Source organism: Phyllopteryx taeniolatus, chromosome 6 (assembly GCF_024500385.1).
Source record: "Phyllopteryx taeniolatus isolate TA_2022b chromosome 6, UOR_Ptae_1.2, whole genome shotgun sequence".
NCBI lineage: Eukaryota > Metazoa > Chordata > Actinopteri > Syngnathiformes > Syngnathidae > Phyllopteryx > Phyllopteryx taeniolatus.
The window spans coordinates 22,566,634-22,590,216 of NC_084507.1; the positions used below are offsets into that span (position 1 = coordinate 22,566,634).

At 41.9% G+C, this 23,583-nt stretch overlaps 1 protein-coding gene across 2 annotated transcripts in view; it reads right to left on the reverse strand.

The window, feature by feature from the left end:
• Positions 1–41: 41 nt before the first annotated feature.
• LOC133479656 (raftlin-like) overlaps positions 42–23,583 on the reverse strand; it is an 84,568-nt gene continuing 61,026 nt past the window's right edge. For both annotated transcript variants that reach the window (XM_061776901.1, XM_061776900.1), the window contains exons 8-11: positions 17,906–18,015; positions 9,335–9,438; positions 3,096–3,171; positions 42–2,596 (exon numbers count right to left, since the gene is read on the reverse strand). In XM_061776901.1, the coding sequence (XP_061632885.1) occupies positions 2,054–2,596; positions 3,096–3,171; positions 9,335–9,438; positions 17,906–18,015 (833 nt within the window). In that variant the 3' untranslated portion in view covers positions 42–2,053. The remainder of the gene's footprint in view (positions 2,597–3,095; positions 3,172–9,334; positions 9,439–17,905; positions 18,016–23,583) is intronic.

Genomic DNA, 23,583 nt, shown 5'->3' on the forward strand with positions numbered 1-23,583 from the left:
TCAAATCCTTGGCATGGCAAGCGAAATACAACTGCATACAAGGTTTAAGAATGGCGTGCAATGAACTAGTTTGTGCAGCGGCATGATAATACGTCAATTAGCGCCATACTTACTGTTTTGCATTTGATTTTTTTATATAATTACGGCTCACAAGTGTATTTCATACAGATCCATTTTCTATTTCTGAGCCGCTTCTCCTCACGAGGGTCCCTCGCGGGCGTGCTGGAGCCTATCCCAGCTGTCATCGGGCAGGAGGCGGGGTACACCCTGAACTGGTCGCCAGCCAATCGCAGGGCACATACAAACAAACAACCAGTCGCACTCACAGTCACACCTACGGGCAATTTAGAGTTGTCAATTCACGCATGTTTTTGGGATGTGGGAGGAAACCGGAGTTCCCGGAGAAAACTCACGCAGGCACGGGGAGAACGTGCAAACTCCACACAGGCGGGGCCGGGGATTGAACCCGGGTCCTCAGAACTGTGAGGCAGACGCTCTAACCAGTCGTCCACCGTGCCGCCTTCATACAGATTTTTAATGTAATTCTGACTTTACTACTGTGTTAGCGTAGGTTAGTGATAGACCTTTTGGTACAAAATCGGGTTACATTGCCACTGTAAGAGCAAAACGTTGTTGTAAACCAAGGATGCTGTGTATTACGGTAGAACATCTTAAGTGAAACACAATTTACAATTTGACCTCAATTTAAGAGCGGGGGGGGGATACACCTCAAAAATGATTTAAGACCAGGGTATTCACAGTGATTTTAAAAGGCAGTAAATACTGCTCCTCTACTTTCCTATTTTCATATTAAGGTATTTCCTCACAGGGTGTAGCACTGCCTTTTCCAGTGCATATACAGGGCTCACACTCTATATTCATGGCGTAGAATTCTTTTTCTTACTAATATTTACTGTAGTTATGATTTTAGGTTAGTGATAGACCAGGACGTTTTCTGACTTTCATACAAATGTGTGTTATGTAGCCATTCTCAGGGCATTTAATCGTTCGCAACTGGACTTTAGAGGCTCTAAGTTGGAGCATAAATATTTGAGTCTTTCACACAAACACTGGCCAGTGCGTCCTAACTAAGCCTTGTTGCATGAACTGATGAAGCCTGCTCGGATCCAAGGCAAAACGTCTTCTAAGACAAACAGACCAGTCAAGTTGCGATCGATTCAATGTCCTGAGAATGAAATATTCACAGAATGTTATGGAGCCACTTAACTTGGTTGTAAACCGAGGACTCCTTGTATTTGAAATCACGCCCACAGCAAGGACACCACAAATGTAAATAATGCTAATCTTTAGCTCACAGGTACAACAGACTTTTTTTTTTTTTTTTGGCAGATGAGAAACACTCAATGGGAATACATCCTGGAAGGTAAAACCTACATCACATTCCCATGAATTTCACATCCGCTTCTTCGGAACATTCTGTATGCAAGGTGAGTGTAGTCGTCATTGTCGTATCGCTCCGAAGATCTCTTGACGCTACTTTGGATTGCCTGTCGCAAACAAAGTCCTCCCCCAGTGTAGGCCCTCTCGTCAAAAGCAACACTTCAAATCAAGTGGAACTGAACGAATCAGCAGTTTTTTCTGTCTTTAGGCAGTCAGTAGTACAATAGAGGTTGGCCAGTGTTCTTTGTCGTTGTCTTTTGACTTTAGGTTCGTCATCTTGTTGGATATTTTTTTTCAAAAGCGAGCGGAGATCAACGAGAGTCCACAAGTAATCCATATACATTGTCAGTTTTCCACATACAGCAATCATGTAGCACTCCCGTTTCCTTCAAATGCAGAGGGTTTGCAGGCCAGCTAACGGACTGCAAATTGTAGTTCTAGGTGTAGACCTATCATCGTCATCTGGTTCCTTCAGGTCCTCCAAGGATACATGGTACATTCACAACGTGTGGTTATGCGGCAGAGTTGGTGGACGAAAGATGATAGTTTTAGAGGTTGTTGCAGCTTATGACGCTCCAAGTTCCAAAAATGTGCCGGTGTGAACCCTATCTTGAGTTTGAGGTTTTATAGGTAGGGTTTTCACAATTTTGGGCTACTCTTGTGGGATTTCATTCATCGTTGGGGGCTGCGAATCTACCACCATGTCCCCGGCGGTGACGTCTAGGACGGCAAATTCTTCAGTCTTGCATTGGTTCTGGTCTACTTCATATTCATTTTCATCTTCCATTTCCACGCCATTTTCCACTAAAGCTTCAACTTCCTGCTCGACCGCGGTCTTGTCCTCGTTTTCGACCCCAGCAGCAGTTTCTATCACTTCCTGGGTGTCTGTCCTCTCCAAAGACTCCATCAATCCTGCTTTGTGAAGTTCAGACATTTCCTTTTCTGGCTCTTCTACTTCAGCTGCTTCCTCTTTCGTTTGGCCAGTTTCTACCTTGATGGCGCGTTCGTCTTCAATTTTTCCATCCTGCACGTTCGGTTTCATGCTCTCTCGGGTCTTCCCCTCTTCTTCGTCATTTCCAACCTTTTCCCTGTAATTGGGAATCTTAATGTCTTTATCCGGTTTAGGTTTGGGCTTCCTATTTTTGTTTTTGATACTGTTCTTGTTGGCCTTGCCACGAGGTTTGAAGATCAGTTTCTGCAACATGGGGACATTGTCATTAGCGTGGCAACATTTGACATAAAACAGTACTTACGTGAAGATAATACACAAGTGTCTAATTGAAATGAATCTGACTGTTGCAATCATTGGAGAGAAATTGTGGCCCCAAGGCGAACGGTCTGAACAAACATAACGATTTAACACTTGATTGGTGACATGAACAAGTGCAAAGACACAGATAGGAAATCTGGTTGACTCTTGCTATCTCCTAAATCTTTGGCCTATTAGACTTGTTGTTATGTCATTTCACTCACACAAAGGTTAGCCTCAGGGGTTATCACTACTATTCGAGGTCATCTACAATAAATGTCCAGCTCTGCTTCCATAAACATTTTGCCCACTGCCGAGGAATTCACCGTAGTGCTCACAGAGAGGCCATTGTGTTTGGCGTAAAAGTGAAAACGTCTGTGTGAAAACGGCCATGGATTTATGACATTGGCCAAGAAAACAAAGGTAGAAACGAGAGGTCGCGTACCTTGGATTCCCTCCGCTTACGGACCAGGACGGGTCGCTGAAGGAACACAATCTGTTTGGTTGCCAGACTCCCATCGCTGCACAGGACACAAGAGAGTGAATGACATGATCAATACATGAAGGGAAAATGTTTCTTGGTAAGCATTTAGTTCTTTGGTACAAATTTCGATTGAGCAGGTTTTTATGAAGTTAGTTGAACAAAAAAAAAATCATCTGCCAAGCAGGTATCCCAGTTTTTACCAAGTTTACTGTACTCAGTAGAACACGTCCGCCAAGGTCGAAACGTCAAGAAAATTATTTTTGTCTGGTGGTTGGTTTCATAATCCAAGATGCAACAAAGCCTTTTGGATACCGGGGTGAATCTTTCCATTCATGGCATAAGAACGGCAAAACAATAAAAACAAATGTCATTACTTTATACTCACGTCCCCTATTAATGCCGACTAAGCCATATTGTACTGAGCAGTTGTAGCATCAAAAACCAAACACATGAACTGAAACCTAAGTCAAGACCAAGAACGGGTTAGGGCTTGCATGACGATGGCTTTAGAAATCTACAAAATGCTATGATTAAATAAACATAATATACCAATTTGAATAAATGTTTTCCAAATTATTTCTCTGGTAGCCATTTAAAAATATGACGTGATGTATTTGATGACCTTGCAGACTGAGTCTCGACTAGTCTTGATAATAAATTCTAGTTGTCTGAGTCTGAGACCAGACTCGTTAGGTAAGTAAAGTTTCTCTAGCACCTTTTACAGACAAAGGCGACAAAGTACTTTACAGGAGCGGTCCCCAACACATCATGCCGCGGACAAATCTGTAGGCCATTTGGTACCAGGCTGCAGACTGAACAAAAAATATGTCATTGCTCATCACAATTTTAATAAAGTTTGATTTTGAAAATCGGGTGCATTTGCCTGTGCCTCCGTACACACCGCTCATCTCAGTCGCGTAAGTGATTTATTAAAAAAGCCCACAACAAAGCAAAGATTTGGAGAGATTTGATTTCTCCGAATACTCTGGTTTCCTCCCTCATTACAAAAACATGCACGGTAGGTTAATTGAAGACTAAATTGTCCGTAAGTGAGAATATGACTGCGAATGGTTGGTTGTCTATGCGTGCCCTGCGATTGGCTGGTGACCAGTTCAGGGTGTGCCCTGCCTCTTGCCCAGAATCAGCTGTTAGAGGCGCCAGCATGCCCGCGACCCTAGTGGGGATAAGCGGTACGGAAAATCGATGAATGGACGGTCTGCAAAGGAGGCGGAGGATCGCTGCTTTTAAGGACAGACACTTCAAAACCATATGCGCAGGCCATCTTCAAAGAGTGTTCACCATGTGGCAATGAAAGTGTGGGTGGAACTGAAAGCTACTGTTTCATCCCCTGATGCATTGCTGTTCACTAGTCCTGCCATTTGCTGTATCGCAGGAAAATAAACTTGGGTCCTGTCTGCATGCGAGAAGAAGATTGTTGATAAGCAGGCGACTCGTCGACCATTCTTATCCGCCGGTTTGGCTAAAACAGGCCCCCCTAAGTGCTACCATTTGTCAGCGTCACGTCCACGCCGGTGACACTTTTTAAATTGTCTTTGAGCATCTTTTTTTCCTGCTTGAAAAAAGCTATCGCTTCCATGTGGGCCCGTGTCATGCTTTGGGTCGGCGCCCCTCTGTAATCCTGCGTCTTTTATTCTTTTTCCACACTGTTCATATTAACGAGACATCTGCTCTGCTTTTTTTTTTTTTTTTTTTTAATAAATAGGCTGCTTCAGCCTCCTGCTGAAAGCTTTATGATTTGCTTCTGCTTTATGACTTTTATGTTTGGCCCTGCTGTTTTCGGGCTAAAGCAAAGACCGTCCATGTCGCCCGCGAAAAAGAACTCCGGCTGCTTGATGACGGCTCGGCAACATTAAAAGTCCGGCTACAAATCTTTCCTTTTCTCAACATGAAATAGATGCAAGAGCTCTTATATAAACCACCCAAATAGCCTCACAAAGCGTCTCTTTTTCCATTAGCGCCTTCCTCGTGCCGTTTCTGTGAGCTATTTTCTGGGCTGTCAAGAATGCTGGATGGCTTCCTGGGGAATCAAAGGCGAAAAAGGGAGCGCGCTTTCCCAGCAGAAGCTTCGGTCCGGCTTGTTGAGGAAATGACAGGCCTTTGTGCAACACACTCTGCTGCGCTATTAAGACTTCACATCTACTCAGTAGTGAATGGAACTGGAGGTGGTCGTGTTCCAACGCAACATAGAAGGTTTAAAAAGCCACAGAAAATCTTATACTGCTACAATGAATAGTGGACTCTACACTGTAGGATTTGTCATTGAGAAGTTTCTAGTCGGCACTTTCAATTTGAAGGGTTTATTCTATGTCTGAGCAAAAAGCTGATTTATTTGGGAAGTTTTCCTAAGGTTTCTATTATTTTCTTGTCAGCAATCAACCGTTGTGCATCATTAACTGATCTACTGTAATTCAACATTGGAAGTGTTATTGTTATTGAAGAAGGCTTATTGTTGCATGAATAGGCACTTAAAAACACACTCCAGCTAAAATGAATAGTAACCTCGACATTGTAGGATTTGTCCTTGAGAGGTTTCTAATCGGCACTCAATCGTCGCACTTCACAACTGATTTACTGTAATTCCTCGTGTGTAAGGCACATTTCCCCCCCCCCCCCAAAAAAAATTGTCAAGTCAATAGTGCCCATTATACATAGGTATAGGAGAAAATGAAAAAGACTTTCACATTTTATAAATGTATGCCGCCCTCTAGAGGTTATGAAAAAGCTGTACACTTTCATTCTAGTATGCCACCTAGAGGTTATGAAAAAGATGTAGCCTACACTTTCATTCCAATATGACAGGGGTACACATGACTGCATATATGTACAATTGTGCTCATAAGTTTACATACCCAGGCAGAATTTGTGAAATATTTTGTATTTATTTTTATTTTTTAAAATTTGACTGATGACTGAACAACAACCATCATTAATTTCTTTATGGTTATGTTTTGTTTAATGATAATGCTTTTCTGAAATCCTTGACAGTTTAATTTGAATACCATTAAAATAAAATGTGTTTCGCCTGGTCCTTCATGTTTTCTGAAAGAAATTGTACACATCTTACAAATTCTGTCTGAGTAATCAAACATGAGCACAACTGTGTGTTTTCTGATTTACTAAATAAAAGTAGGGGTGTGAATTTCAAAATATGAGCAAGTAAATAAAAAGACAGTATGTGTTCAAATAAAGTGCTTAACTTCAGAATAATTCTTTGAAAAAACTAACAACATACATACAGACAATACTTCATGTTTTGATCATATGGGTAGGAGCAAAATCATGCATTGTAAAAAATGCATTATACATAAGTTGAAGGGTTTTCCAGAATTTTGAGGTCAACGTTGGGCGTGCGCATTATACATGGGTGCGCATTACACACGAGCAATTACAGTACTTTCAAATTGAAGGTGTTCTTTTTTTATTTATGATCCCGGTTGATTTTGGAGGGAAGTACGACAAGGTGGCAAAGTCAAACAAGACGTCAGCTGTTTCTTTTCGGCACTCGAGCAGCCACAGATTTCAGGCATTGTGGTTTTATGTGAAAGCAAGAAACCGAAACGTTTATCCAGCCCGAGAGCTTTAGTGTTGCTGATGTCAAATTGGTTAAGAAGTACAAGTCACACCAGACGTTTCTTTTCGTTACTTGGGCAGCCACAGTTTTCAGGCATTACAGTTCAAGGTAGTTGAGATGAAGCATTCCCATGGTAGCAGTTCTTCATGGATTGTCAAACATTTTGAGATTATCATTGCGTATCTAAGCAAGAAACCCGTTGATATTAACCGATATCATTCATGGGCGAAGTTTCATAATGGTAGCAGCTCTTCATCGTTGCACAAAACAATATAGATTGTAGTTATGTATCAATTTAAGAACCCTATTGATCCAATAGCCTACTCGGTCTTTCTCTTTACCATAATGAGCTTTTGTTTTCCGACGCAGTCATCAGTCAAACAGCTTTTGTGTGTCTTCACCATACATGTTTTTTGTCAGCGCACGATGAGAAATGACAATGGCTCTGAAATGTAATCACCAGCTACACTAATTGAATGCAGCCAAAGGCGAGACGAGCACCCGGGTTAATGTTGCGCGGATACGCCAGCCGAGCGTCCGCTAGCATCCATTACAGACCAGACAAAAACAACAAAAAACCCCGTTTGCAGACGTGTTGTTTAAACGAGCGAACGAACAGTCGTCGCCGCACAAACAAACCTAATGAGTATCAGAGTGAAATGCATCATCAAACTGTTTGCAGGCTGGGTGAGAAATAAGCTGCTTGCTGTACTCTATCGAGGCCGACTTGATTCATTAGCGCTGTTGCGGCGTGGAGGCACTTTGTGTGTAAAAGGAGGGGAGTGCTAAGTGAGATAATGAATCAGTTGTGAAAGAGGAAAGAAAAACACTTGGTCAGTGTGCTGATGGGAATATGTAACACTCTTTTCCCTTTAGTGGGACACATCACAGCTTTTTGTCAATAGAAATTTGAACTGACTGAATTGTTTTATGCCCTGTTTACACCAGACTCGGTTGCAATAAAAAGTGCTTGTATTGGGCGGGCTTTTTGGTTGTTTTTTTTTTAAAAACATTTTTACCAGATGAATATTTGTTGAAAAATATTTGATTTGGTTTTAAAAGTATCAGTATCCCTATTAGTATCGAAAGTTTTACTTCATTTCGTATCGAAATACAGTTACTCTGATACCATCGTTGCTGATACTGGAATCAATTCCCAGGGCACAATATTATGTAACATTTTGAACAAATTTGTAATAAGAATATTTTGTTCCAAATGTTTTCTTTTGTTTTTAAATTATCATTACCACTATCAGTATGACCAATTTTACTGGGCTACATCTTGAAATTTTGGTACAGTACTGCGATACCATCCTTCCAGATACTGGAATCAATTCCCAGGACAAGATATTGGTCTTTCAACATATTTAACACAAATGAGTAATATGAATATTTTTTCAAAATATTTTTGTTTTTTAAGTATCAGTATGACTATCGGTATCACCGATTTTACTTGGTTGCATATCGAAATATCGCTTCTGTGATACCATCATTCCTGATACTGGAATCAATTCCCAGTATTTGATATTTTAATTGATATTTTAACATTTTTAACAAAAAAATTGTACAACCCCAATTCCAATGAAGTTGGGATGTTGTGTTAAACATAAATAAAAACAGAATCCAATGATTTGCAAATCATGTTCAACTTATATTTAATTGAATACACTACAGAGACAAAATATTTAATGTTCAAACTGACTGAAAACTGGATTGTTTTGAGCAAATAATCATTAACTTTGAATTTTATGGCTGCAACACGTTCCAAAAAAGCTGGGACAGGTGGCAAAAAAGACTGCGAAAGTTGAGGAATGCTCATCAAACACCCGTTTGGAACATCCCGCAGGTGAACAGGCTAATTGGGAACAGGTAGGTGCCATGATTGGGTAGAAAAGGAGGTACCGTCAATTATACTTGGTTTCGTATCAGTAAAAAAATTCTCTGCACATAAGAGGCATCCTAGTAGAGGCGGTATTTATTCGCCCGTGGCTTTTGTGGCCTCAAGCTAATAGGAGACTCTGTCTAGCTTCTTTTGATGATGTATATTCGATCATTTGATTCTATCTTAAAACTGTGACTTGAGTTTGTCAAGTAGCTTGAGTAGCAGAATTTCGAGGAACTTTCCATTTGGGCATAGAGGCTTTCATGCATGATGTTTCTGTCACAGATTTCCTCCTCCTCTTAACCAAAAGCGGATGTCGTCGTTGCCACTAGCGATGCGCCAGCGCGGCTTAGCAGAGGAAGCGTTTCTGCGTGGAGATTTTCCTGTGACGGGCGGCAGCTGCTCTGCTTTAAAAGGTGCCGAGAGACGCAGATTTAGGTCAATGTCTTAGCCCAGGAAGTTTGTTTGAACCGCAACCCAAGACAAGGTGTGCATGCTATATGTTCCAGTGCATGTTCCACTTGATACAATCTAGGCCAAATGATGGCGGAAAGAAACACTTCAATCCAAAACAGCCTACTTCTTGTATCTTTTCAGGCATGGCTTCATGAGGCTTTTCTGTGGGTCTACTCATGACCGACATACCGACCAAATTCATGTTGCTAAGTGAAATTAGCTGAATACAGTAGGCATTATTGCAGCCTAATGTTAAGCGTAGGTGATTACCTGTTGGTCTTGATGACAGGTGTTGGCAGCACACAGGTGAGTCTCCAGCCGTACATGGCTAAGGACTGCAGCAGGGGAACATAATCAGCCTTCACCTGCAAACCCTACGTGGAAAAGACACACACCGCCTATTACAATCAACCTTCAACTGTGCAGCTCCATGACCTGTAAAGGCTTCTTTACACTCGCGCAGGCGGCAACCTCGCGGACGTCACTGCGGCCATCCCGCGCGCAGTTTGCCTTTATACTCGAGCGCCACCCATGTGTGCAGTTTTGAAAATGTACTGCAGTTCCCCTCCAAAGTCGGGGCTGTCGCTACAGCTGGTATTGGCTAGGACGCCACAGGGTGGAGTTTCCTCTGCATTTTTTGGCCATTTCCGGTAGTCGTTTTTACTTTCCTTTCGTAACAAGGAACAAAGCAACAACAATGGCGACCGTGGAACAGTCTCTGCTAGAACAAATGGACCTAGAGGACCAGATAATACGTTTTAATTATGCTGCAAAATTGATCGAGAAGGCGGCGGCGTAGGTGGTATGTGGAACCGAGAGGAACGCTGAGTACGTCATCACACCATGTGACTAAAACGGACCAATCACGAAAGATGATCTCCGCGGCATTCTACGCGCAGCAACAATTTTTACCGTGTGCGCGTCAAGTGATGCATAGGGGCCGTGCGGCCCAATGCGTCCGTCACGTGATGCAATGCAGGCGTTGTCGGCCGCGCAAGCGCCGGAGTATAAAGGGGCCTTTAAGACAGCATCAACTTTCGCATATGATTGTGTGTATCGGTGCTTTTATTCGAGGCTTTTGTGTTGTGTTGGAGTTTGCTGCAAAGGCAAGAAAAATAAATCAGCAACCGTAGAAAATCCCTGGTTGCTATGAGTCAACAGAGCAACAGGCTGAGCTGATGACAAGAGTTTGTAAGCACACTAAGACCTTGAACAAACAGGCTGTTCAGTGAAACTGCTCACTTTGTGGCAAACGTTCGCATCTTGCTGCTGTTTGTGCTTTTGCTTTTTGGGATGAGATGCCTCACCGGCAGGCTGTAGCCATACATTTATGTTACAGAAAACATTTTCATAAAAAAAAAAAAAAAAGGGAAAAAAAGTCGCAGAAGTCTTGAGATCTGAGGTTGTCTCGTGTGATTTAGTAGAAGTACCGTGAGATTTAATAGAAGTCTTGTGAGATTGAACAGAAATCTATTTTTATTGTTGCAAGATTTGACATTGTATAGCGTGATTTAGCTGGCATCTTAGTGGAATTCTCGTATTGAGGTTCTCTCACATGACTTTACGGAAGTCTCATAAGATTTGAAGAGCTTGCCCACAGACCTGTTTTAAGAAATAGACAACAAAAGATTTACCCGACGATATGTATACAAGTTATTAAAAAGTCAATTTTGCATAATATGTCACCTTTAATCGAAGTTATTAGTTCATTAAAGTGCATTAAGTAAAACATTTTTTGCATTCTGAGTTGTTTATTGGTGAATCCTGACAATCAACTGTGTGGACTATTTACTTTAATACAAGTTCTGAGTGAGCAGAAGTGTGGGGGGAAAAAAAATAAAAAATATCAAAAATCACTGATGTTGAAATGTGTGGACCAAAGCATAATAAAAATAACAAGTAGCGTCGTCAGGAAATGAAACAACTCATGTCTAAATTAATGCAGTTTGATAAGACAAATAAATGAAAAAAGGTAATGAGGCCCGCAAACAGACATATAATAAATGTCAAACATCACAAAGATTCAAATGCAATTCAAACTCCTTCGGCGACGTATGAGCCAAACGTCGCCTGGAGGGAAAGCAAAAAAAATAAACATAAAAATGTCAGGCAAGAGAAATAAGTGATAAGCGGCAGAGGTGTTCAGCAAGTAAACAACTGCGCATGTTCTGCATTCAAATGTCAACAGCGTTAAAATGTCTCCAAAAATCACAAAAAGTCATTTTCGTCACAAACCACGTCAAAGTCCAGCTTGTTTTTGCCTTTGCTTACTGCTGCTTCATTTTTATTCATGGGGAGAGTTTTGAGTTTCATTGGCTTTTGTTTAAAGATGACACATGTGGCTCAGGCTTCTGCTGTTTTTTTTAAAAAGAAACTTCATGCAACGCCACAGTGTTTGCTATATGGCACTGTTCGGTTTTATCACGGTATTCATCTTAAAATTAGTTTCCTTCCATCCATCCAATTTCTACCGCTTCACCGAGGTCGGGTCATGGGGGCAGTAGCTCTAGCAGGGGCGCCCAGACTTCCCTCTCCCCAGCCACCTCATCCAGCTCTTCCGGGGGGATCAACGGGTTCTGTGATTGCCTCCATGACAGGCACCGACCACCTTACAGCCACAGCTCCGGTCGGCTGCCTCAGCAATGGAGGCGCGGAACATGGTCCACTCGGACTCGATGTCCCCCGCCTACCCCGGAACATGAGCAAAGTTCTGTCGGAGGTGGGAGTTGAAACTCCTTCTGACAGGGGATTCTGCCACACGTTCCCAGCAGACCCTCACAATATGTTCGGGCCTGCCATGTCGTACCGGCATCTTCCCCCACCATCGGAGCCAACTCACCACCAGGTGGTGATCGGTTGACAGCTCCGCCCCTCTCTTCACCCGAGTGTCCAAGACATGCGGCCGCATGTCCGATGACACGACCACAAAGTCGATCATTGAACTGCGACCTAGGGTGTCCTGGTGCCAAGTGCACGTGTGGACACCCTTATGCTTGAACATGGTGTTCATTATGGACAATCTGTGATGAGCGCAGAAGCCCAATAACATAACACCGCTCAGGTTCTGGTCGGGGAGGCCTTTCCTCCCAATCACGCCCTTCCAGGACTCACTGTCATTGCCCACGTGAGCATTGAAGTCCCCCAGCGGAACGATGGAGTCCCCAGCGGGAGAGCTCTCCAGAACCCCCTCCAAGGACTCCAAAAAGGGTGGGTACTCTGAACTGCTGTTTGGTGCATAGGCACAAACAACAGTCAGGACCCGTCCCCCCACCCGAAGGCGGAGGGAGGCTACCCTCTCCTCCACCGGGGTGAACCACAACGTACAGGCACCGAGCCGGGGAGCAATAACTATACCCACACCTGCTCGGCGCCTCTCACCGTGGGCAACTCCAGAGTGGAAGAGAGTCCAACCCCTCTCGAGAGGACTGGTACCAAAGCCCAAGCTGTGTGTGGAGGCGAGTTCGACTATATCAAGTCGGAACTTCCAAGTGCTCGCCTTCGAGCCCCACCTCCAGGCCTGGCTCCAGAGGGGGGCCCCGGTGACCCACGTCCGGGCAAGGGAAACCTCGATCAATTTGTTTTTCTTCATAGGGGTTTTTGGAGCTCTGCTTTGTCTGGTCCCTCACCTAGGACCTGTTTGCCATGGGTGACCCTACCAGGGGCGTGAAGCCACAGACAACTTAGCTCCTAGGATCATTGGGACACACAAACCCCTCCACCATGATAAGGTGACGGCTTCCAGGAGGGGTTCAAATAAAAAAAATAAAATGAGTAATTAATTAGAAATTAGAAAAACTCACAAATCAATGTGGAATTGGATTTTAAATAATTAGAAGGCATTAATGGTATAAAAGGCTATTACATTTAAGTTTGTGTGTGTGTGTGTGTGTACAGTGGGTAGGTAAAGTTTTCACACCCCCGTAAATTTTTCACTCTTTGTTATATTGCAGCCATTTGTTAAAATCATTTAAGTTAATTCTTTTCCTCATTAATGTACATACAGCACCCCATAGTGACAGAAAAAAAATGGAATTGTTGAAATTTCTGCTGATTTATTAAAAAAGAAAAACTGAAAGTATTAAGACCCTTTGCTGTGACAGTCATATATTTAACTTCTGATCATCCTTGAGATGGGTCTACACCTTCATTGGAGTCCAGCTGTGTTTGATTATACTTATTGGACTTGATGAGGAAAGCCACACACCTGTCTCTATGAGACCTTACAGCTCACAGTGCATGTCAGAGCAAATGACAATCATGAGGTCAAAGGAACTGCCTGAAGAGCTCAAGACAGCGTTGTAGCAAGGCACAGATCTGGCCAAGGTTACAAAAAAAATTCTGCTGCACTTAAGGTTCCTAAGAGCACAGTGACCTTCATAATCCTGAAATGGAAGACATTTGGGACAATCAGAACCCTTCCTAGAGCTGGCTGTCCGGCCAAACTGAGCAAGTGGGGGAGAAGAGCTTTGATGAGAGAGGTAAAGAAGAACCCAAAGATCACTGTGGCTCAGCTCCAGAGATGCCGTCGGGAGATGGGAGAAAGTTCTAGAAAGTCAACCATCACTGCAGCCCTCCACCAGTCGGGGCTTTATGGCAGAGTGGCCCGACGGAAGCCTCTCCTCAGTGCAAGACACATGAAAGTCCGCAGGGAGTTTGCTAAAAAAAACTCCTGAATGACTCCAAGATGGTGAGAAATAAGATTCTCTGGTTTGATGAGACCAAGATAGAAATTGTTGGCCTTAATTCGAAGTGCATGTGTGGAGAAAACCAGGCACTGCTCATCACCTGTCCAATACAGTCCCAACAGTGAAGCATGGTGGTGGCAGCATCACGCTGTGGGGGTGCTTTTCAGCTGCAGGGACAGGGAGACTGGTTGCAATCGAAGGAAAGATGAATGCGGCCAAGTACGGGGTTATCCTGGACGAAAACCTTCTCCAGAGTGCTCAGAACCTCAGACTGGGTCGAAGGTTCACCTTAAAAAAAGACAATGACCCTAAGCACACAGCTAAAATACCGTAGGAGTGGCTTCAGAACAACTCCGTGACTGTTTTTGAATGGCCCAGCCAGAGCCCTGACTTAAATCCAATTGAGCATCTCTGGAAAGACCTGAAAATGGTTGCCCACCAACATTCACCATCCAACCTGACAGAACTGGAGAGGATCTGCAAGGAGGAATGGCAGAGGATCCCCAAATCCAGGTGTGAAAAACTTGTTGCATTATTCCCCAAAAGACTCATGGCTGTATTAGCTTAAAAGGGTGCTTCTACTAAATACTGAGCAAAGGGTCTGAATACTTATGGCTGTGTGATATTTCAGTTTTTCTTTTTTAATAAATCAGCAAAAATTTCAACAATTCCGTTTTTTTTCTGTCAATATGGGGTGCTGTGTGTACATTAATGAGGAAAATAATTAACTTAAATTATTTTAACAAATGGCTGCAATATAACAAAGCGTGAAAAATGTAGTGTCTGAAAACTTTCCGTACCCACTGTAGGTACCCTGGTGTCGTCTTCTGCACTGAAGACGTACACATCTCCAGATTGGATGTCACGCATGGCTTGCAGTGTGCGATATCTCAGTTCTCTCCCTGGCAGAGGTGAGAGAAAAGACGACCCAGATAGCAGCGGGGCTAATTTGCACCGCCGCTCAGCGAGAGAGGTCGCGCTCGGTCTGTCAGGTTTTGCTGGTTCGATAAGAATGAAGGAAAAATGATCACCAGTAGCTACTAAGATCGTCCCGGAATGTTAAATCCATGGATTTAGACTCACAAATGCTCCTAACATTGGGATTAATGCGACATTTTTTAAGGATACATTCTGTTTGTTTTATATAGCAGAAGTAAAGCTTCTGGGGTGGTTTGGAGCTCTCTGGCTAAACTCGGAGGCGACAGCTGAGAAGAACTTAAAGTGAACGTATGATGAAGAGTAACGAGCGACTAAATCCTGGTGTAAACAAGGATTTTTCAAATGTTAAAAGATGTTTGTTTTTTGTTTTTTAGCTGTGCAGACCCCACACAAATATTTTAACAGTTTTGGTCGTATTGTGTGCGGTGTTTTCCCATAATCTCAACACAGAACACACAAAGATTCTGTTCCGGCGCCGATCTCGAAATCTCGCTTGATCACACGTGATCTCACAAAACCGGAGAAGAAGAAACCTTTCCGGATATGCGCTGGTCTTCGGCAAATGTTTCCGGAGCCGTGTAAAATGGCAACGTCCTTGCTTTGGAAAATACTTCTTTCTGTCTGGGGAACCCACTCAGACCTAAGGACAATTTTATAGGATAATCTTGTAAAACACAGATTGGCATTTGACATCCTTGGTCGGGAACGGGCAAAATCGGCACAAAAACAGGTCGATTGTCTTTGTGTGTGGGTGCCGGGCCTAAAATTGCTTTTGAGTCTTGTTTTTAGAAGTTAAACCAATATGAAATCTTTGGGCGGCCGAAAAGCCACAACTTTCAAGCTGTAGGCAGACTACACTGTGAAACAGTAGTAGCAGTTTGAAAGTTTCGAATGACCATAACATCTATGGGAATTTCCGTTAGCCCTTATATTACATTTCGCATCATAGTTTAGCGTTAAGCTCATGGAGTTTTCGTTAGACAAAATGATCTGGTTTGGTTGAACATTTTGGTGTTTAAATATACAATGTTTCATTATCTTTACAGTAAACTTCAATAACTAGACCGCTCGAAGCAAGCTTGGTTTGCCTCATATTTGGAGAAGTGTGCGCTGTTCTGTAATTGGCTTAAATGACGTTCAACATTGTACAGAATAGATAAAATAACATGCTTAAATGTTATCTTAAATGTATTCTGCTATTTTCTTTAAGTGCAACATTTCCTGTGTTGTCGTCTTAAGATAATGCGCTTAATATATCCTGTACAATGGTGAATGCCATTTTCTGTATTTTTATTAAACCTACAATTTTTTTTCTGGTATCAAAAACAACTAGTTTAGGGCATGCATCCTACTAACGAGCAACATGTGTAAAGTCCACTATTTTCTCCAAAGTTTAAGGTTTTGGTTCCTATTTAAATTTTCTTTCAATCGTTTGAGGGGGGGGGGAAAATGTCGATTTTTTTCGTCATCGATATATTGACTGCTGTAGTTCGTGAATCCCCTGAGTAGCTTCACTATAAGCTTGTTAAATCCATCAGTGCAGTAGCAGACTGTTGTGAGCGAATTTGTGGGACAAGAAAACGTCCTTTCACACTTAGAAAAGTCTAAATTCAATTAGCGAGATAGTATCTGTAAACACACACACACACACAGTACACACGGACAAGCAAGCAACTACACACCTTTTACCAACACTGGACAGAAATCCATTTTAACACCAAACCTTTGCTGACAGATGATATAATCAGGAGCAGATAAGAGCTTGTTTACTGCGACACACACACACACACGCACACACTATGTCGATAAGATGTACTGCATGTTTCAATGTTTCATTCCACAAACAATGAAAACAATCTTAAAACCAGCAAAACTGTGATGAAGATGACAAATACTGTACACACACAAAAGCCAAAACTCTTGGTAGCCTTGCATTAAAGAAAGAAAAATCCATAGGCGTTCACTAGGGTTTAAATTATTAGGGTTCTTCCCAATAGTCCGATATGTTGTTCTAAATCTTTCTTGGATTTTTAGCTGTGCGGTTTGAGTCTTTACCTTCTTGGAGGACACATGAAACCAATTGTTCTGACATTTGGCTCAAGAATACGTTGAGAATCTTAGGAGAGATTTGTGTCAAAACAAGAGATTCCGAGGTTTGAGAGGTTTTGTGCACATTCAGCTCCAGAATGCCTTCACAAATCCTGAGATTTCGTCGTACTCTGCACTGATTCAAGACACCTTGTGTGCAAAACATAACCAAGTCTCCTCCATGTTTCCTACTAGGTAGCCTACTAGCGGTTGAACGGCACTGATTTTTTTGTAGTTGACGCTAAGATGATGATGATGGCCGAGTCGACTTTGACTAATCGATGACATCATCGATATTTTTTTCAGCTGTAACGCACTGTGTGCGCTTCTCTAAACACAAGCTCCCTCACTCACTTTCCCCACCGTCCTCGGTTGCACAGCGCAATCATCCAATCACATTCAGACAATCGCTAATCCAACCACATTTGGAAACCTTGACTGCTTCGCAGACACAATTTGTAAGACTCCTAACACCAATTCACGTAACCCAACTGCAGGGTTGCTATTTGCTACAGTATTATGGCAAGCCCTGTAATATTGGAAGGAGAGAGAGCATGCGTCTACTGTCTGTGGGATGAAAGCTGATGGCTAACAGAACATTAACCATTCATTTTTACAATAAAGAGGTTCTTGATGGACCACCTGAAGCACACCTAAAGTGAATAAAAGTACCCCCAAATTGGGGATTCTTTTTGATTTATTTATTTTTTTTAACAAACTTGAAAAGTATTTAAAAAAAAAACATATAGTACTTGGTTGAAAGGTAATATTTTAACAACAAAAATACAGTCCACTCATTGCCCGCCGTGGCATACCTGTTTTATAAGGTTTCATATTGTGTGTGTGCCCTTGTGTTGTTTGAGCGGTAAAATGTGTCCCCGCATACCCCACCCTAGGCGTTTCTAGCCCAGTTTTGGGGCCGCTGATTTGAAGCACCCCTTAAATGTATCCCAGCACCCCTAAACCTTCGAACCCAGAATCGTCCCTTCTCTGATGGTCAGATTGGATTGAGGATCTGAGGATAGACTTGCATATTTTGCAAGCGACCATGCTACGGATCTCATTTTCACTGGCAAAAGACATAAGTCCTGTTGCTAAAATCCACAATAAATGCTAAACGCACACTTACGTCAATGACAGTCCACTGCTCCACCACAATGGCGTCGTAGGTCGTGTTGGCCTCGCCTTCGGTCGCTTCCTGGAACACGAAGACGCATTCCACCGACTTGTGAAGAAAATCTGCAGAGAGGAAGACGTAACAGCCATGCACAACAACGAGAGTGACAGTTTTAGTACTCATTTTACAACCTTTGAGGTTCTTAGAAATGGGCTTGGACAAAAAATATTGAGACATTGATACATTCATATTCAAATTGCAACAACAATTGCCCAGTTTTTTTTTCACTATTCCCTTTAACACAGCACCTGTTACGCCTCTTAAACTGCCATGATCTCTTCTAATCCTAGTCAGCACTCGAGTAGCAGCATTCGGGACCAGTTTCTCATCTGCTTAGGCGGATGCAGTTTCATTGTTTTGTTATTTTTTAAGACAGGACACGATGTGGGAAAAGCCAGCTTTGGCAGGCAGTGTAAAAGGGGGGAAATGAGTCACATGATCTCAAACATGTGCCAATGCTGAAACGTTTCCTCTGCATCACATCCCAGACAGACTGGCCTTCATGACCCTCATCCACTCCCCCCCAAACCCCCTGCGTCTCTTGTTATCCCTTTGAGACACACACACACACACAACACAAAAACAACACACACACACACACACGGTCATCTTGGCCGGCCGGCCCTGAGTGTTTTCTCATTACTGCCCTGCCATTTCCACACTAATACAGTTTGCCGGAGCCCAGACGCAACACAAGACACTCCACATTTCATTACGAGACCCCAATAATAGTGTGTGTGTGTGGGGGGGAGGGGTGCCTGGAGCGACAGGAAGGAGGATAGAAAAGTAGACAGACAGCGGGGCATTCATATATTCCCCCCCAAAACCTAATTAGGGCCAGTGTCGTCTCAATTGAAGACGTTTCCGACATCTGCCGGGTCGCTCAAATGCAGACATTGTTCACTCCAAACCTCTGAAGACCCCCTTACATACTATATTCAACCTTCCAGACTTTTTTTTTTTTTTTTTTTTGGTCCTCTTCCTATTCTGGAAGTGACTATTCTCGGTCAACCAATCAACACACTGCACTGTGTCCTTCATATACACTACTCCTGGGCTTGGTACCCCATGTGTTGCTACTCCCTGTGTTAAAGTAGCAGTTGTTTGAAGGTACATAATTACTGTAACATTTGAGCTAATTTCTGTTAGCTTGTCTATGGGGTTTCGTGTAATATATTAGCATGAAGATTCATTATTTGGTTTGGTTGAACATTTATGTGTTAAAATACATATAATATATAATGTTGAATTCTCTTTTGTTAAATTTGTCAGATTTACAGGAAACTTCAACTGGGAGTGACAAACAGCTTGACGCAAGCACACTTTGACTCTTATTTGGAGAACTGTGTCTTTTTGTTTCCTCAAGGAGATGTTAAATGCTAGTCTTCCATTTTTCAACAGCAAGAGAGTAAGAACAGGCGCTAAAGAATACAGTAGACCCCCGCTATTCGCGAGGTATAGGGTTCGAGCCAGACCGCAAAAAGCAAAAATCCATGAATAATTGATGCTCCTTAAAATTGCCATGAAAAAAAAACAAAAAACCAAAACACGAATAATGTAAGCTGGGGGTTGAGTTAAAAAAAACAAAAAAACAAAGGTCCCCCCCCCCCCCTCAAAAAAAAAAACACAAATAAGGGCAGCTTTACATGAATAACAGTGGATAGGTTCCAGAATAAAATCAGTGAATAGGTAAAAACGTGAATGCTGGACCGCGAATATGCAGCCGTCCACTGTATATGTTAGCATTAAGCTAGTGGATTTTGATTGGACGCAATTCAGACTCAGATTCATGATTTGGTTTGGTAGTACATTTGGATGTTTAAATATACAATGTTTAATTCTTTTTTGTTTGATGTGTCAGTTTAACAATAACTTCAACTGGGAGTGTCAAACAGCTTAAAGCAAGCACACAGGAGAACTGTGTGAGCGAAAAATTCTTCATTTCCTCAAAGTGATGTTATATGAAAGTCTTCCATTTCTTAACAGCGACAGAGAGATAACAGTTGCTAAGTAATATTTGAACGTGTGTTTTAATACGTTTAAGTGTCTTTTAATATGTTTAAATACAATAAAAGAAATTACATACAGTATGGTCCCACACCTTTCTCAATGTTATCAACAACAGCCCCCACCCACCCAGCTCCACTGCCATCATTTTTGCACCTTTAGCAACTCCAAAATGTTACCATACAAAACCCAAACATCCCACCTCTCACAGTACTCACCAAAGCGGTCTCTTTCCCTGTGTCGCTGTTTTGTGCGAAAGGTACTGATACGAAATGGCAGTGTTGAAGTCAACCCGCGACTTTTCCCCCAGTTACCGTAGTATCAAATTATTTGATTGCGATATGGTCTGTGAACAAAGGTGCATAACACTGGCGCATAAATGGCCACTCTACCTTTCCGCCTCTGATGCGTTAATTTTGCCAGGAAGGCAGCGTGAAAGGGGTTAGAGATGTTCTGGATTTAGTTTTTCCTTGGTAGAGGTCTGCCCTCTGAGTGACACATATTTACAGGGGAAAACCAGACTGTTGGGCGACTGCTGATGTTTGATGGCAGTGCAATGCATTATGGGTGGTTAATCGTCAATAAATGACCACGTCAAATGAAAAATGAAATATACATCATTTTGTGCTCATTAGTGCGTGTGCATTAAGAATCTGAGACAGCGTGTGACCAAGTCATGTCTGCCTATTTCAAAATGGAGGCCGGCAGCGGCACTGACAGCTCATCTATATTTCACATTGTGCGTGTGTCGGCATGTATGTGTGGCTGGTTGTCAGGCTGGTAACCCCTGCTGCCGGGCAGATTGCACATGGCAGTAAACGACAGTACAGTGAAGTAGGGGACAGGGCTTGCCATAATCCTTGAGTAATTGACGACACCCATAAATAGGTTTATAAGGTCAATTGGCTATAGATGCCACAAGATGATGCAAAAGCACCACTTTTGTCTAAATGAAGCTCCTCAACTCAATTCAACATAGTTACCTGGCACCAAAGGTCACAAGATGGAAGTATAGCACTACTTTTGTCTAAGTGAAGGTCCTCAACTCACTTCAATAAAATCTCCTTGGCACCAAAATACTACCAGATGGCAGAAAAGCACTACTTTTGTCTAAATGAAGCAGCTCAACTCATTTCAACATAGTTCCTTGGCACCAAGAGGCCACCGGGTGGTGGGAAAGCAATACTCTTGTAAATGGACTCCAATTATATAGCTTATATAGTCTAAATAAAGTTCCTCAACTCACTGCAACTAAGTTCCCAAGATGTCACCATATGGTGGAAAAGCACTACTTTTGTGTAAATGGTGCTCCTCAATTCACTTCAACATACCAAAATGCAACATGTTGGCTGCAGAGTAATACTTTGAATAATGGAGGATAGGTATAAAAAATTTTTTTTAAAAAAAGGACTATGTGAGTTCGCGAAAGCTGAACCACGGATATGCGGGGGTCCACTGTAAACTGATAGGCCCGCTCACTTTGCTTGCTTTTCCTGATTTAACTATGGCGGAGGTGTCAAACTTGTTTTCATGTTAGGCCGCATTGTTTTTGTGGTTGCTCTCGGGAGTCTGGTTATACATAAATGTATACAGTGAATCACCACGCATTTGTGGTTCGGCATTCGTGAACTCATACATTCAGATTTTTTTATTTTATTTTTTTACTTATCCTCTTTTATTTGCTGTTTTTGTGCTCCGGCGAAAGCAATGATAGTGTTGCTTTGGCGCCGTCTTGGGCATGTAGGTGCCAAGGAACTATGTTGGAAGGAGGAGCTTCATTTAGACAAAAATAGACAAGACTTCTGCCTTTATCAAGAGATTAGTTTTCAGTTTTTATTATTACTACGAGATTTAACAACGCATTTATTTTTGTATCTGATATTTCTAATATTTTGGCCGTCTCTTGTAGCTAAGGAAGGTAGTAAAAAAAATTCATAACTATAATTATTTCCTGCGTTGGATGTAGTAGTAAAAAAGTAGAAAAGCAAAAGTCGTAGTAGCGACAGTAATGTTTGTGGATGGAGACTAATCCTTTGTTAGTCCTACACAGCTTGTGGTATGTAACAAAGGGATTAGCTCAGTGCCGGTTGCCTTGTCGCTACATAAATGTCTTTTTTTTTTTTTGAGATGTTTGTGATGCGTCTGTATAAATCTGGATGCTGGGACCACACACATTGTATTTGGATATCAAGAAAACGGAGAGATGCAACAAAGAGGAGACTGTGGCAGCATAATCAGTCACAGGAAACTGCAGAAACCCTGCGGCATTGAGCGCAACAGTCAGAGTAATCAGAACGTTGGCCATGGTCAGGAGGCCAATTTTATTCAAGAGGAGACTGAGGGCAGTAAGAACGGATGGTTGCAGCTAAGTCTTTATTTATACATTTTGTCATATGTGTGCATTTTTGGGTCCTATCCTCTGTTCCGTTCATGACACATTTTTGTTTCACCAAGTTTTCTTAAATTATTTAAAAACCAAATGTACTTGAAAAACATGAATTTAATTTTAATATGGTAATTTAATGTTAAATAAATTTCAACTTAAAAACATTTGCTTTTAATACATTGATTAATCTTTAATTAATTTAATGTTAATTTAATACACTGATTGAATTTAATACAAATATTCAATTTCAGTTTTACAACAATTACGTTTCAATTTTAATACAATTAAATGTTAATGTATTCATTTGATTCTAAATATAATTTTGTTTTATTTAAAAAATAATAATAAAATTTTAATATTAATTTAATCTGAATTTCATACATTTAATTAAATAAAAAACATGTAATTTAAATTTTAAAACAATACAATTTTAATACATTAATATAATTTTCATACTTTACATTAAATTGCAATTGGAATACATTCATACAATTTTGATTTAATACATTTATTTATTTTTAAGAACTGGCTCTGGGGGTTTCTATAATATGCTGTCAAATATTACCTCTTTCTTTGATGTAAATTATTCCTGCATTTTGTTCAAGCACTTGAACGTCTCATGATCCAAACAACCCAGTTGGCGAAACCTATGTATGAGAAAAAGACTCCATGCACGCCGACGTCAGTGCCAGCATGTTTGTCATCTTTGCCCAAATTTAGAACGCGTGGCGGGCCGAGTGTGGCGCATGTTGAATAGCGGCTCAGGCGTGTGTGTGTGTGTGTGTGTGAAAAGAGGGAAAAAAAGAATGAAGGAAAGAAAGAAAGGCTGTAAATCCTCACAGCGGCTCTGAGGAGAGATTAAGCTATTCGGGTAACAAAAGGCACAGTCCCGCTTGGCACTTCTGCTGTCACTTCCTCAGGAAACGCAACTCTCGAGAGGCAGGCAGTGGCAACATATTTGTGTGTACATATTTAAATACCTACGTACACACACCCATACCCACAAGTTCATACAGTACATACAAACATGAATGCACACACACACAAACACACGCACGCACACACAAACCCACTCACAGTACATACTGTACACACGCACAGGCACACACAAATAGTCACATGAAAACACGTACGCACACACAAACACACTCACGTACGCATACACACAAAAATCACACACATTAGCACACGTCTAAACACAAACAAACCCCCCCACATACACAAATACACACAGAAA